We start from the raw sequence: 16,604 nt of genomic DNA, 5'->3' as shown, positions 1-16,604 counted from the left end.
GTCAGATCCCTCCTGCCATACCCACCTGTCACATTCTCTCTTTCAGGATTTGTTAATGGCTCTCTCTTACGTTTAATTTTATATTATCTATAACCAATAGAAAGCCAAAGTTTTCATCTATCAAATGACGTGTTGCATTACATTGTTTTTTGAACAGAGATTTGCCAATTTCTCTGTTAGTTCAAGCTTCGTTGCCATAGGAAAGATAACGACTAGCTTGGATGAATTTGTAACAGCTGTTCTTGTCGCACAGTTAGAAAGCCTGAAAAATTGTCTGTTTTTTGCTTGTTATTAGTCTATATTCTTTGGTGCATTATTTAATTAAATAAAAATTATTTTGTGCATTACTATCATTAATATAAAAAAAAAGTAGGGTTAAGTGTCATCGACAGTTGACAGCAAAAAAGAAAAAATCCTCAGGTAAGTACTTTATTTCTTGTTTTTTATGTTTATTCTTTATGTATTATTATAAAAGTTACTAAAATGTAAAAATAGGGATCTCTTTAGGTTAGTTAAAGTTAAATTAGATAAAAAAAATAAAAATGTTTCATGAGTCACACACGAGCAGCTTGTGGGTAATGTAATTTGATAGCGTAACATGAGCTGCACATTCCCTAAGTGAATTACAATGATGTGAATAGTTGTAAGAGATGGTTAAAAGGGCAATAAAACAATAAAATTTAAAGTATAAATAGATGTATACTCTTACAAGTTTAAGGCTACTTAGGATAAACAAATGTAGTTTCATGTTATATTTGAAGTCATTCATGAAAGAAAAAGAGGCTAATTTAAAGTATAAATAGATGTATACTCTTACAAGTTTAAGGCTACTTAGGATAAACAAATGTAGTTTCATGTTACATTTGAAGTCATTCATGAAAGAAAAAGAGGCTAATTTAGATTTTCTTTTTGGTGGTTATGAGGTTGGTCAATTTGACCAACCTTTTATAGAGTTAGGGTATAGAAGATAACAGATAAAATATAAAGTTTTAATTAAAACAAACATTTTAATGTATTTAGGAGGTTTTAGAGATTACACAAATGAAATTTGAGATTTTTGAGATGAAGAAAATTATTCTTAATCTTAACATGAAAATCACTTTGTACACAAACTATTCAAAATAAATATTGTTGAAATACAGTTATATTCATGGACAAATCTTTCTTTTAGTTTATTAAAAATATTTCACTAAAAAATATGATTTTTTATATGTGAAAGACTTGTAATGTATACTGAAATACTGTCACATTTCGTGAAGATATACAGACTATATTAAAAGTTAGTTGTATCAAATCTATAAAGAATTTAAACAAGTACAAAGAGGTCACATGTTGTGTCAAATCAACTGAGCGTGTATTGAGAGAGTTAAATTGAGTCATTGAATTAGTGTTTGATTATTAATTTTCAGTTATTCCAACATTCAATTAATCAAAATTACAGTTAAGTCTACTGTCACAAAAATAATCTACTAATCAAGAGTAAGGTTTTTGATTATTCCTATATCTGATTATTCCAACTATTCAAGTAATTGAAATATTGCCAACAAACTTGCTTATCCTTTCTTTGTTGTGGAAAGGCTGCTGAGGATATCTGCCACTGTCACAAACTTTGGACTGCTGAACAGATGGAAGGTAACTTGCTGACAGCACTCACTGCTAACCTTTTGTTTTTTGCTTGTGTGTAACATGGTTTGAGAAACACTGTACTAATTGATTAATGGAATTTAATTGATAAATGGGGCTGTTAATTACTCAATTAGCAAATACCACTAATCCCCCAGCTGTAGAAGCATGATAGTGCAACATTTAGCATATCATACATTTTATATCCCCTCAGCTGCTAGACAGTTTTCAAAGACAGTCTCAGAGTTGATTGAAAGTTTTGATTGCTGAATCTTCATCTTGAAATGTTGAGTTATACTCTCAGGAAGGCACTACATTATTTAAAAGACTACTAACTTTTTCTTGTCTTGGTTGTTCATAGGACTGCATGTGTCACCAAGGATGTTACTGTAGCATAAATGGTGTTATTAACATTAGTAGTATTAATAATTCCTGCCCTAGTGCCAACCACACTTTTCTTTCTTTACTTAACCCAGGTGTCTAATATTTATATGAGTAACTATACTCTGTTTAATTGGCTCATTGAAGCCACTTGTGACCTACCAGTGTTTTACATGGTTCATAACTAAAAGCTGGATGTTACCCATTGGTAGTGAACATGTTAATAGATAGTTGATAAAAGTTGTTACATCATGGGAGTGACTCTGGGGAGAGAAAATTTCGTATATTTATATATTATATATTTTCTTTATTTGAGGTTTTGATAGACTGAGAGATCCAGGTCATTATAGAGCCCAGGTATATAGATTGCTTATTGAGAGATTTTTTGTTAGAGATGACAGATATTGCTAGACTGATAAGAAATCAGTTTTTAGCTAAACTCTGTCTTGCACTCCCTCTTCTGTCTAAGAGCATTTGTCCAAGTCTAAGATTTATACCATTTTCTCCAGCATTTCAATCATGTTTTTGCTTGGAATTGATGAGGGATGGGTAGCAAAACACTTGATGCAGAGTTTTTTTGCTCCATCAATGGATGCCATAGAGCATTTGAATAAAGAAGAACTCAGTGACTGAGACACTTTTATCAACACTTTGCACCACAGATTCAACCCTGGGTCCTATGAGAACCTGACAGTATAGGTGAACAGTCTAAGGAGTTTACTTAGGAAGGCATTTTCAAGCATTCCTTCTTGTGGTTTTCATGAAAAAGTCATTAACAAGTTTATTGAAGGACTGCTGAACATACCCATGTTGTTGCCCCATGTGTCCTCAAGGAAATTTCATCTGTGACTGAGTTTTAAAGTTGTCACATTGAACTGCGGAGAAGGGGAAGATACCACTAGTTAAAACAACTCCAGCTCTGGACTCTGCTAAACAATCTCTAGAGTTTTTGATGGTCTCCAAGGCTGGACAGAAGAATCACTTACCAACTCCACTACATTTGGTGCCACATGGTATCATGGTGCAGCTCTTTGTTTCTTGATTAAAGGGTTTTCTGCATTCAAAGACACCAGGTGTGTGAGAAAAATACCCAATATTTTAGCTGTAATGTAATTTACTTGGTCACTGGTTACATTAATATGTAAAACCTGCTGCAAAATGGGACTGTTGAACAATTATTTTTCCAGCTGGTGCCACAGAAGGTACATGAAGGTCAATGATGAGCTATGACTGCTATTCCATCTAGTTTAAACTAGTTAAGCTTCAGTTAGATCTAGCCACCAGCTTGATACTATGTGGCAGGTTTAAAGAATCGTGGCGTGACATCATATGGTATGTACTGAAAACAACAGATGAGTGTGAAGTTGAGTTTTTAATGGATACTGGACCTGCCAGAACTTTACTTAAACTACCGTGTATTAGGTGCTCCAGGGAAAGCCACCATTTTAATCAATTAACACAAACATTGTTTTGGCAAATCATGTTAAGCTGGGGGAATGGCACATCTTCAGATTTGTCTTGGCAAGGTATGGATGTTAAATAAGTAAACATGGTAAAGTCTGTCACTGCCTTTCTGCTACTGTGTCAGAGAAATGTCTAAAATGCATTGGAAGGTATCCATTGGTTCATTACAACACATTGGCTTCTTATTATTGTCGAGTTGAACTAGATGATGAATGTTGACCCACACCATTCAGCACTTGCTTTTGTAAGTGAAATATTTTAGCATTACCTAAATGTTTAGAGGGATAAAAAGAATTGTGTAAAATTAATCATAATTTTCATGTAAAAAGTGTTAGTAGAAAAAGTAAGTAGGGTGCTGTAAATTTTTGATTACTTTTTAGTTGTTGATTGAGATGTGTTTATTTATTGGAATTGCACAGTCTTCATTGGTTATCATACAAACTCTAGAATTTTGAAAATATTGAAGCAAACCTGTTGATTGTAAGACATTTGGAATTCATAAACTCTTCTATAATATGGTTTGTTGATGTAATTAGCCTCTCCTCAAGTACAACTCCCCCGATATAAATTTGTATTATGTATGTATGTATGTGTGTGTGCCATAAAAAATTGATAGCATTTGATTATAAATGATATGTGTTACTTATTTTAGTGGTGGAAATTGTGATAATCTATTTCATAAAAATTTTCTTTGTTGTTGTTTTTTTAGCTGTTTCCAGGATTAGTGATGTAATGGACTTTTCAAGAAATGCTAGTTTTTATGGGGTAAGTGAAGGTTTCTAAGTATTATCTAAACAGAAATATTAGTTTAATTCTTTCCAGTCTGGGGGATGTCATAGTAAGGTATGTTCCCAAATTATATAAACTTGTAACAAACTCACTAAATATTATATATTTTTGGCTTCAAAAAGATTATATAATTCAGTTTGATATTTCTCTCAGTTTTTTACATTGTGAAATTTCCAAAATGTTATGGAAACAGAACATAAAAATACTTCTTTTTGATATAGAATTTACATTTATTTTTAATATTGAACAGAATGTTCCACTTTATATGTTCAATTAGTTTAAACTTCATTAATTTTCATTGACATATTTCTTTTGATACTTTATATTACTAATTGCACTAGTCACCACCTCTCACTGTAAGTCATAAAACCACAACAGAAACCGACAAAAGATATATTAGTGACCTAAAACCTCACTTTTCAAAATACTGTCAGGTTAGACCAGATGCTAAAAATATTTTTCCTAACAAAATTTATTGTCATAATCAATTTATATCTAATAAATATACCTTATTTTCAATAAATTATAATTTTTTTTATATGTGTGCATTGTTTGAAATAAGTAAACTTAAAAAAAAACATTAAATATATAAGGACTTGAGTCATCAGAAGTTTTATGCCATCACCAACTATACTCTATAGTATATAAGTCTTCACAGACTCTAGTTTTCATGAGGCATTTTGCACTACTGCAACATCTATCTAACTTAGAATGCTTCATCAGGATATTTGGAAGTCTGTTTTGTATATTGATTTTGGCGATTTGATGTGCTTAATTCATAAGACTAACCAGACAAGACCCTGGAGAGGAAGGTGGATGAAGTCGCAGTTTTTAATCCTGATAATGTAATATTTAATCTGAATGATTTTCAACTTGTTGATATTTGTAAACAAGTTCTAAACAAAGGCGTTAATTATATTTATGTTTTTATAAAGGCTTACAGAACCCTTACTTCCTTTCCATTGTTCACTAAGTCGAACAACAATACAGCACACAGTCTTGTAAAAATTAAATTATAAATTGTTGCTTTTTTCTCTTCCTACACACATAACTCCCATTATCCTACCTTTCCATTAAATTATGTTTAACTAAATGCTCTTAAAACTATGTCCAAGAACAAAGATATTATTGTCACTAAACCAGACAAAGGTAATGGTATTGTCATTATGCAAAAATAGATTTTCCTCATATTTAACAACTTACTGACATGTTCAGAAAAAGTCCTGGATTTTTATATTCTCAAGTGCTGTAAGAACCATGAAGAATATAAGTTATAGGTCATGGATGACATGTTCATGGTTTAGCCTTATGGTAGGGTCATTCCTTGCTTCTGCTTGCTTGATTCCCAGGCCTAACTTAGTACTAACTTAAATGCTTACTTTTAAACCTATACTAATATTTTCAACACACTTCTTAGAAGCGAGCTTTTCTGGAAGACATCCTGTCATATGAATCGTGATAAAATCAGAAGCTTAGGTGAAGGATAGGCAATAGTTCATTACCCCAGTGTATCAGAATAATAATCTGATACACTGGGGTAATGAACTATAATAAACATGAGTCTCATGTTTTCAGAGAATGAGGACTACACTGTATCACCATCTTTCTTTTCTCATTGAGTTCGACTTACACTTGTTACAAATGAATTTATTTATTACCATCAACTTGAGGAAATTTATCTAAAAAACAAAGAAACAACTCTGAGACCAGATAACACAAAACATATATTTAATTGAACAAATTCTGGCAATTTACATTTACATTGCTCTCACTAACGTTTGGATGTCTCATGAACAATTCCTCTATTATACTTATTAACATCTCTGCAATACTCAGTAAATCGTTAAGTAGCTTAACTTTTACTAGACCCTCTATCATGATACACTGTACACTAGTTATGATACTAGTTGAAGTAGAGAAGGCATTTAAACATATATGAAGCTTGAGTGGGGAACGTTTTCTATGGATGCTAAGGCTGTCATCTTTTCAGAGGATTTACTGAAGAGCAGAAGGGCTATCTTCTTGTTTGTGCCGTCTGCTATGTACTCAAACCATGGCTTCTTAGAATTAATTAATAGGGTGTTTATGTCATTCTAGGTGGAACCAAAACCCTAACCACAGCACGTTTCTTGGCTTCTGATTGGTTGTTAATGTTGTTCTAAAATTTACCAAAACTGCAACTACTGTTTCCAGGTTCCAATTGGTTAGTTCTCATGTACCGATAAGATGTCGCATCAGCATTGGGACATATTGTCAACTCATTTTTTTTTCTCAATTTTCTTAGAGTTTGTCACATTCTTATGTGTATCTCTGACAAGTCTAGAATCCAGTCTGCTCAAACTCTGCATTATATGTGTTTCCTTGCAATCACCCCCACTCTGTGAAGCTCAAGATTGTTTTGTTTCATTATAACCTCAGCTTTAAACATTCACACCACATTCAGGGATGAGATATCATCAGTATCTTGATAGTACACCATATTCTCCATGAAATTCTCATCAACCTGTCGATTTAATGGCTTCTGCTTCCTGCTGGTTTTCCTCTTTTTTTTTATCTTGAATGTATTTTCCAATAAAGCACGTGTCCTTTTGCCCTGAGTTTCTTCATGATCTTATTTAGCGACTGAATTCACGTACATGTATCAATTACTTTCATTACTTTGTTTGGTTGACCAATACGTACTGTAGTTTTCTATAACATTTCATTTTCTGTAATTATTACCAACTGAATTTTATTAGAAAAATTTGCAAATAAGCAGTTGTTTTAACACGAAGTTGAAGAATTCAGAGTGACTCAGTATATTTCAAATCATATATGTTTCACTCAAAATATCAATAAAAATAACTTTCACTTATAGTCTTGTTTATACAAGTGATATTCTCATACAATCTTAGTTACACAACTGATGGAAATCAACAACTTTCAACTTTGAAAGAGTACTCCATTTTCTTAATGTAGCTCTTTCTTATTGTCCATTTGCTTCTTACCTACATTGAACTTTTCATGATTAACTGACTTACAACTAACTTGGCATTTTACTTATGTACCAAAAATGTTCAAATACTACCAGTTAAAACAGTTTTAACAATGTGGTTAATCACAAGTGCCTTGTTAAAAAGGCAGAGTTATCATCTGACTGTCAGTAAATGTCAAGACTTCAGTATTTGTTAGTGAAAGGGACCAAATAGAACTAAGTGGTAGCTTGTAGCTTACTCAGTGATGATGTTTAATTTTATTTTCCATTGATATCACTTTGCCTATATTTGAAATTCTGCAGTTCACTGGCACAAAGCTCAACTTACTCTGAGAGACTTACTATTGGACATTTTTCTTTATGGATACCTATAAATGTAAAACTGTAGGTTTTCTGTATATAACAACAAAATATTTAATTTTAGTTTTATATATTTTACTCATCATTTTTCATTTAAAGATGCTAAGCTCTATAAGTGACCCAAAACATTTGATATAGACATCATGCACACATAACATTTCTGACAGTTAGTGTGCCATTGAGATTATATATAAACTGAGTAACTTGGTTTCATAAGCAGATGAATTATGTAGATCTTTAGTGAAATAACTAAGATAAAATATTTTCTGATTATCACTTTCATTTATCTGTGACTGCACACACAACAGTTTTTTCAATGAGGTGATTCAACCTTGATATAGTTTGTTTCTTTTACAAGATTTGTTTGATCATACCTCAGAAAGTACTTATTGAGCTGCATTTTGGCTAAAAGAATTTGTAAAAGTAATAAATGTTGATAGCTTTGCAGGTTTAAAGCTAGTTTCTATAAATCCATAAAACTGCATTTTGAGCAGTTATTTTATTTATTTATTTTGTAAATTACAAATCAGTTTCCCTGGGTCTTCAATAAATGTTTGTTGACTTTTACTTATTATTTTATTATTACTGTTTTTTATATTAGGGTCGAGAAGTGTCTTTTTTTCAAACTCATACTCCTGGCAAGTCATTTCTAGCTGTTGAGGTAGGACTTTATTTACTATACCTATTCATTTTTTAAATTCACCAGCATAAATTAATAAATACATGTTAGTTTTCATATTAATTTGGTTAAGTTTTCATTTAAGATTGTGAAATTGGTTACTTTAGTAAATATATACACACACTCTTAGGATTAGAGACTTGGGTGTGTGATTTGTAATATGCTGGTTGCGGGTTCTAATTCCATCAACAAATGTGCTCATACCCTTTCAGCTGTGGAGGTGTTAGAATGTTACAGTCAATCCTACTTTTCATTGCTAAAGAGTAGTCCAACAGTTGGCAGTGGATGGTTTTGAATAGATGCCTTCCATTTTGTCTGTCATTTCTAAATAAAGAACTGTTTGCACAGATATTCCTCGAGTACCTTGTGCAAAATGATACAAAAATGATGTACACTTATTTATCAGAACTTTAAAATTATATATAACATATGTAAATTAAATATCATAAAATTAGGAACAGTGATTGATAATAATTAGTGGTTCTGTTAGAAAATATTTATTATCCCTTAACCCTTACTGGACTGGGAAAGGGAGGAATGTTACTGATATCCTTTGATTTTTTTTCATTTCTCACAGTGACAATACTTAACCAAATTGCATGAATCTTAGAACAAACTTGCTAATAGTATCTAGTTTAAACTTAAAATAGTTCTTGTAATTTGATATAGTTTTCTATTTTTTTGTGTGAAATTTCAAAAATTATGTTGTGAGATATTCTTTTTGAAGGGAAATTGAAAATACTGCTTTTCATCTCAGAATTTGTTATTCAATTATTGATTGGAAAGTTATATTTTATATATACATTCAATTTTAACGTGATTAATTTCCTTTAACATTTCTTTTAAGACTTTATTTTGCTTATTCAAGTAGTCACCACATGTGAGCAGTTTAAATCTACGTATATTAGTGGGGTTCAAAGTGTGCATGTCACAACTTTTTACACAGTTAAAAATTTAATTAAACTAATTTAATATCAATGTATTTCAATAAACATTGCATTAGTGTAGTTTATAATTCAACTTCCTATATTGTCTAAATTTTACTTTCTTGATTTCAAAAGGAAATATTTAAATAAGTTCCATATATCATATGATGCTTCTTCACTGCATATTGCCTATTTTAGATTCTCTGTCTACCCATATACATATTTTTTAAATTTGCCACCAATTTCACACTTATACTTAGATACTGCTTAGCCATGATGTAAATTATAACCTCCAAGCTTCTTGCTTCACTGAGATGTAAACATGGATGTCAAATCCACATATCATGCCCCCTCCTATATCATTTTATATTTTAATAAATGTCAATAATAATGATGCTTACTACTGGACTATTTATAAACATTAGAATGAGCAGATTCTGCATTACAAGATTTATTACCAGGATGATTCATTCAGGTTTGGAAATATTTAGCCTCAGTTTCATTATCTGCCTTTGTGCTATTTGGCTTGACCTGTAAGGGGAATTTTTATAACCTATTTTTACCTTAGTTAGAAAGCCAGTTAATTTATTCTATTTTTTTTGTGCATGATAATATTTTGTACCACCAACATTGTTTCAAGAAAGGTAGGCCTACAGTGCTTCTTATATTGATAGCAGAAAGAGTCCAGATGTGAGTACTAAATTTCTTGTCTTCTATGTATATTTTTTATTTTTTTACATTAGTAACTAACATGTAAAAATAAGAAACTTATTTTACCTTACATTGCTGATGTAACTACTGTTAGGTTTAGGTAGTGAAAATAAGAGATAAAATAAAGTTTTCCAAAAAAAATTATACTTATTTAGGAAGTTCTTGAGGTTATGCAAATGAAATATGAAAACTGTAGGATGAAAGAATATTTTTATTTTTATCATAAAAACTGTCTTACATTTGTCAGAGTGTGAGTCAGACTGACACAGTAAATTCACAGACAAATCTTTAATAAAAACACTTCATCAAAAATTCAGACTTTTCACGTTTACTAAAAGCTTGCCAAATTTTATGAAGATACACTTAGTATATCCAGAATTATAGTAGGCATTAATTCCCTGTTGGACTGACCCTGTGCACACAAGGGTAATTGATTAATCTTTATAATCAGTTACCTATGAGCAGTGACTATATCAATTAGTATCATGTATATTAATTGATTAATCAAAATTACTGTTTCTGATTGTTATTATTCTAAATTATTCCAGAAGTTGGTTAATTAAAATTGATTATCAGAGTTTCCAGTTATAACCATTGTTGATTATTCCAACCAATAAAATATTATCACAAAGGCCTGGCATGGTCTGGTTAGGGTGCTTGACTCCCATTCTGCAGGTCATGGGTTCAAATCCCCATCACACCAACCATGCTTGCCATTTCAACCATTGGGGCATTATAATGTCAGATAGTCCCACTATGCATTGGTAAAAGAGTAGTCCAAGAGTTGGCAGTGGGTGGTGTTGACTAGCTGTCTTCCCTCTGGTCTTTCATGGCTAAATTAGGGACTGCTAGAGCAGATAGCCCTTGTGTAGCTTTGCATGAAATTTGAAACCAAACAAACAAATCATTTACCATCAAACTTTCTCTTCCTGTCTTTGTTATGGGAAAGATACTAAAGGCTGTCTGCTACTGACATTAATGTTTAACCATGTAACATGTTTGAAAGAACACTGTTAATTGAATGCAATTAATCCTCTGTATACTGGCTTGGTAATTTTGAGCAACTTTGTAACCAATATGCTATCATGAAACTATAAATACTGTTACTTATAATGTAGTAAGTTTATTTTCATGAAATTTGGAAAGATTTTAGTAAACATCACAAGTATTTTGTACACAAAAATGTCAGATTATTTTGTTAAATACTTTGACTGAAGAGTTATCTGTGAATTTATGGATTCAGATCTGACTCAGATTCTGACTAGTTTAAGTGCAAGGTGATCATGTTAAGGTTAAAAATATTATTTATCATCTTACAGCTTTTGAATTTTATTTGAATTACTTCTAAAACTGCATAAATGAATATTGAAAGTTTTTGAAGTAATACTTTGTTTTTATTTTTTCGGTTTTAACACTATATGAGCTAAGTCCATTTGCCCGACCTTATAACTACCACAAAAAAACAACAAAATGATTCTAAATTACCCCTTTTTCTTTCTATAATGACCACAGATTATAACAGAAAATTACAATTATTTATTCAAACAGTCTTGGACTCATAAAAGTGTACTTGTTTTAATTTAACTTTATTGTTGTATTGCTCTTTCAATCATGTCTAACAAGTAAACCTGTGTATTGAACTATAAATTACCCCATGAGCACATAGTTCAAGTTATGGTAAACAAAGTATTGAATTATTTAATGCAAGAGTAACCTGTGTGCATACCTCACTAAGAAACTAATTTTTTTTTTCTTTTATGCTTTGTTACACTAATAAGTTTCTAATTTTTACATTTTAGTTACTTTTATAACTAAATAAAAATATACGTAAAAATAAAGAAATTTAGTTCTTACATGTGGATCTTGCACTTTTTTTGCAGTCAAAGTCTTGATAAAAGTTAACCCTTCTCTTTGGTAGAATTGATGCTGGAACTTTACTGAGTTCTTATTTATTGAAAATATGCCATTTGAAACATAAAATAATAACATGAACAAAAAAGTACAATATTCAAGAACTATTAACATTTAACTGGCTTTTTAACTAAGCTATAAGTGAATTAAAATAATTCCATTACCTGTTAAAGGTTACCTTGGAAATAGCAACAATGAATCTGTAGGCCAAATAATTCAGAACATCACATGAGAATGAGCTAGCTCCATAGGAAAATCAGTAAATTGAAATTTTCTTTTTGTATTGATTATAAATAATCCAATACCATATGTCTGAGAGAATTATTGACATTTTTTGAAAGATAGCACACAATAACAGGGTTTGACATTTTTGAGTTAACTTTCTGGTTTATATCTCCATAAAGTCCAAAGATTGGAGGCTATAACATTTAGATTATGTCTGAGTAGTATCTATACTATAAATTTATAATTTATGTTAAGCTTAGAACATCATATAGAGATATTAAGAATGTCTAAAATGGGCGATTTGGAGTGAACAACTGTTATGCAATTATTTAAACATTTATCTTTGAAATTAAGAAATTTAAGCTTATATTAAACATTGATTTATTAACTATGCCTTGGTGCCAAGCTTATTAATATGGATTGTTAATAAAATAGTTTAATTACATTTTGACCATAATTCTGTAAGAAGATTGTGACATGCACACCTTGACTTGCCTGAATCCAGAGGTTTAATGGCTGTTTTTGAATCAATTAGCATATACCACTAATTGCCCAACTCTACTTCTGGCTATGAATTATAAAAACACTGCACAAACTGACAAAGTTTTATCGATGGCCTAAGACTTAACCATATAAGTTATGCAGAGTTACAGTGCCTTGCAAAAGTATTCGCCCCCAACCAATAATGTCACATTTTGATGAAATACAAATAATGTAAATTTTTTTTATAATGAACTTGTTTTTATTCAAAACTCTAATGATCAAACTTAACGCTGTTATGTGTGAAGGAGGTTGAATGTCAGCAAAACCTGCAAAGAAAATATATAAATTGAAATTTGCTCATTGCAGTATTTGGTGGAAGCATCTTTGGCAGCAATTACTGCTGTGAGTTTATTTGGATAGGTCTTTTGCACAAAGGGATGGTGTAATTTTTCCTCCAATTCTGACATGTTTGTTGGGGATCATTGATGGACTGCAATCTTCAAGTCTCGCCATCAATTTTCCATTGGATTCAAATCAGGACTAACTGAGCCACTCCAGAACATTCACTTTCTTATTTTGAAACCACTCCAGTGTGGCTTTGGCCTTGTGCTTTGGGTCATTGTTGATACTTTTAGAAACTAGCAATATATTAATAGACTTCAAACTCTACTACTTGTATTACATCTCAGGTTCTTGTGGTCTTTTACTTTATCCATCATCAGTTTTCTGCTTTGTATGCTATAATTTGTCTTGTTTTGAAATTTTCTTCTTCTGTAAAAGTTATTAACTATTATGTTCTCCTGATTTGTTTAGTGAGGGTCAAATGTATACTTTGCAGTCTTTATTAACTGCATACTTCACTGTTATTGTTTATACAGAGCTCTTATGCTCCTTTGGTACTTGAGAACATCAAGGCACTCATCGTCCCCCATCATTTCAGTTGATCTTGAAAGAGCCTCTTTGTTACATTGTTTTATTTTTGCAGGTATTTCATCCAACTTATTTTTCTTTTTAGGAGAAGTACATCAGCAAAAGCTTGATTAGGATTTTAGTATCTCATTTTGCTTCTGACTAGTGTATATCTTCAAGATGGCAAGCTAGCTAATAATGTTCCTCCCCTGCTGTACCTTCAGCATTACTTCTCATTTGATGTCTGTTTCATCTACTCATACCTTTCTTTTGACCCACTCATTGGTTTTTTTTTTTGCAGATGACTACTCCATCCAGACTTTTGGGGATCATCTTAGATCATATGTTCATCTGTAATATTCTTGGGTTTGATAGATCCTTCAGTTATGTCTTTACTTTCACATTTATTGTCTTCCTTTTGATCCTGCTTGATCACATATTCTGGATCAGAAAGTCCCAGCACATTTTTGTAGGTTTTTACTTCCACCTCTTTGTAGTTCTGAAGAAAACAGAAGATTAGAGAAATGTCATAGACCTGTCTCAAATCATTCTTTACCTGGATATATATAATTTAAAAATGGGAAAACATGAGGATGGTGCAGCAGTTTCTCCATGGAGGCCATTGGGTAATGAAGATGGACATACAGGATGCTTGTCTTTGTATCCCTACTCTTCTGTCATCACATCGTTTTTTTTTGTTTTTTGAAACTGGGGGTGATTTACCAATTCAGTGACTTTCCCTTTTGCTTGGTCTTAGCTCCATAAGTTTTCTTTCAATTAATCAATGTGTTTGGTGGTTTTCTTGATTATATCAACTTTTGCTTTGACAGTTGACTTGTTCTGACCCTTTTTCTCACCCAGTCTCTTAACATATAATTGTTTGCCCACCTAACTGGCTATATCAGGATCTTTTTTACTCTCAGTCTTTATCTCTTCACAGATGTCTTTCTCAAGGGTTGAGGCACTGTGGGGTAGAAATAGTCTGGGTCTTGGATTTGTTAAAAAGCAACAAGTCACATCAACATTTAGAACTTTGGACTGTTCAGTGGTAGTGCACCTGTCTTGAGTTTCTGCTGCTTCTTCATCACATAATTTTAGTTCACACAGACAATTGTGGTAACTTACATCAACAATCACTTTTGAACCTGTCATTTTCACATGGTAATGAATATTTTGGTCAATTCTTTCTTGAGGTCATCATCTTCCCGCAGAGTACTGTTCACCATTTGATTTGGAAACTTCTGAGTCATTCACTGTTTGTTACCTTTGTTACATTGACAACCATTTTCTTTCACTCTTTTGATCTCCATTTCCAGATCTAAATACTATTGCAGTGGATACTGTAAGTCAACGTGGGAGAATGTCTTCCTTTATGCATCTCCTCCACTTTACCTGCTTCCTCAGGCCCTGGCCAAGATCAGTTACTCAAAATGTCAGGTTTTCCTCATTACCTCCTCTTTCTCACAGGGAATCAATCTCATTGCCACCTTGGATTCATCTTGTATGACAAACTCACATATCAGGACATCCACAACTTCATGGCTGTTTTTTTTCAGTTCTTTGTAAAAGAAAATAGATTTGCTTCATAATAGCCCAGTATTGCAGACACTTCTCTGGCTGTTCATCAGTCTCATTGGCTGTGTGTATAGTATCATACTTGTGTGCCACACCTTGCATAGACATAATCACAAATTCATATTTTTATATACATAAACATTCAACCTAAACATACAGCCATATGCACTGGTAGATTATGACTGATTGCCTCAGCCATGTACATTGTTACTGTAGCAGTCACACAGGCCACTTACATAGGTTGTCTTTTGTCATTACAGTTCAGTAATGTTCTATCATCTGTTAGCAATGAGACTTAACAAGTTTCCAGTTTTTACATTTTAGTTGTTTTTATAACAATAAAAAAAGAATACACATGAAAAACAAAAAATAAAGAACTTACTTACCCAGGTCTTTTTTTTTGTATGTCCTCGACTGGCGATGACACTTAACCCTACTTTTCTATACTAATGGTACTGCTACACTAAATAATTTTTTTAAAATGGAATAATGCATCAAAAAACACAGAATAATCACATGCAAAAAGCCGCCAGTGTCCCATAACTGTCACAATGTTTTTGGCTTTCAAACTATGCGACAGTGATAAAGTTTGAACTGAAAGCATGATTGAGAATTCTCTGTACAGAAAATAATGTAATATTATACATCAGGTTGAAAACATTGACTTTCTATTGGTTATAAATAATATTGTATTAAATGTCAGAGAGAACTATTGGCAATTTGTGAAAGGGAGGATGTGACAGGTGGGCATGGAAAGTGGGTCTGAACCAAGGGTTCCTTCTTTTATGTTTTGGGAACCTTTAACCTGAACTGTCATTTTGATAGATGAAATCTTGGCTTTCTATTGGTTATAGATAACATAGATTTGTATATAAGAGAGAACTACTAATTCCTTTAGCACGGGCTCGGTCCCATAGACCGACCTTGTAACCATTTAGTGCTTGTTATAGTTTTCATGCTATTACTTTTAAATTAGTAAACGTATGTTAATGAAATTTGGCAGGTTATCAGTAAACATTACAATGCTTTTATATGCAAAATATCAAATTTGTTTATTAAGTTTTAAAGTTTGTAAAGCAATGTTTTTCTCATGCCTTTTTTTTCAACCTATTCAACATGTAAAGTAATTTGCATTTTAAGATTAAAAATACTTTTGTGCTTCAGTAAATTTTGAAATTTCACATGTGAAATCTTTATAATGTCCAGATAGTTATCAAACATTTCTTAAGAAAAAAAACTTTATATTTTATCTTTTATTTTTAGTAACGAACCTCTGTACGGGTTTGGTCGATTTGCCCAATCTCATAACCACGTTTAAAAATTACGAAATAAATATAAATTGTCTTTTTCATTCTAGAATGACTACAAATTATAACACGAAAACATAATTGTTTAGACTAAATAGCTTAAATCTCATAACATTATACATTTTATATATTTATTATTTTTATTGTATCGACCTTTCAGCCATGTTTGGCTAACAATATAGAAGTTACAATGATGTGGTGCACGTGCACTCTTGTTACTGTATCCAATAATATAAAACTGACCTTTAGTCTTTACAGAGTGACCTGTCTTGGCTGTGTTTTAGTAG

General features: G+C 31.8%; 1 protein-coding gene across 1 annotated transcript in view; it reads left to right on the top strand.

Annotated features, from left to right (window-relative positions):
* The window catches only part of LOC106468745 (nuclear pore complex protein Nup107-like), a 123,516-nt gene that overhangs the window by 21,215 nt on the left and 85,697 nt on the right, over window positions 1-16,604 (top strand). The window contains exons 4-5 of the mRNA XM_013929188.2: window positions 4,178-4,233; window positions 8,193-8,252. Coding sequence (XP_013784642.1) covers window positions 4,178-4,233; window positions 8,193-8,252 — 116 coding nt within the window. The remainder of the gene's footprint in view (window positions 1-4,177; window positions 4,234-8,192; window positions 8,253-16,604) is intronic.

Source organism: Limulus polyphemus, unplaced genomic scaffold, assembly GCF_000517525.1.
Source record: "Limulus polyphemus unplaced genomic scaffold, Limulus_polyphemus-2.1.2 Scaffold3143, whole genome shotgun sequence".
Classification (NCBI taxonomy): domain Eukaryota; kingdom Metazoa; phylum Arthropoda; class Merostomata; order Xiphosura; family Limulidae; genus Limulus; species Limulus polyphemus.
The sequence above is the reverse complement of the archived record's forward strand: the minus strand, read 5'-3'. Positions and strand labels throughout refer to the sequence as shown.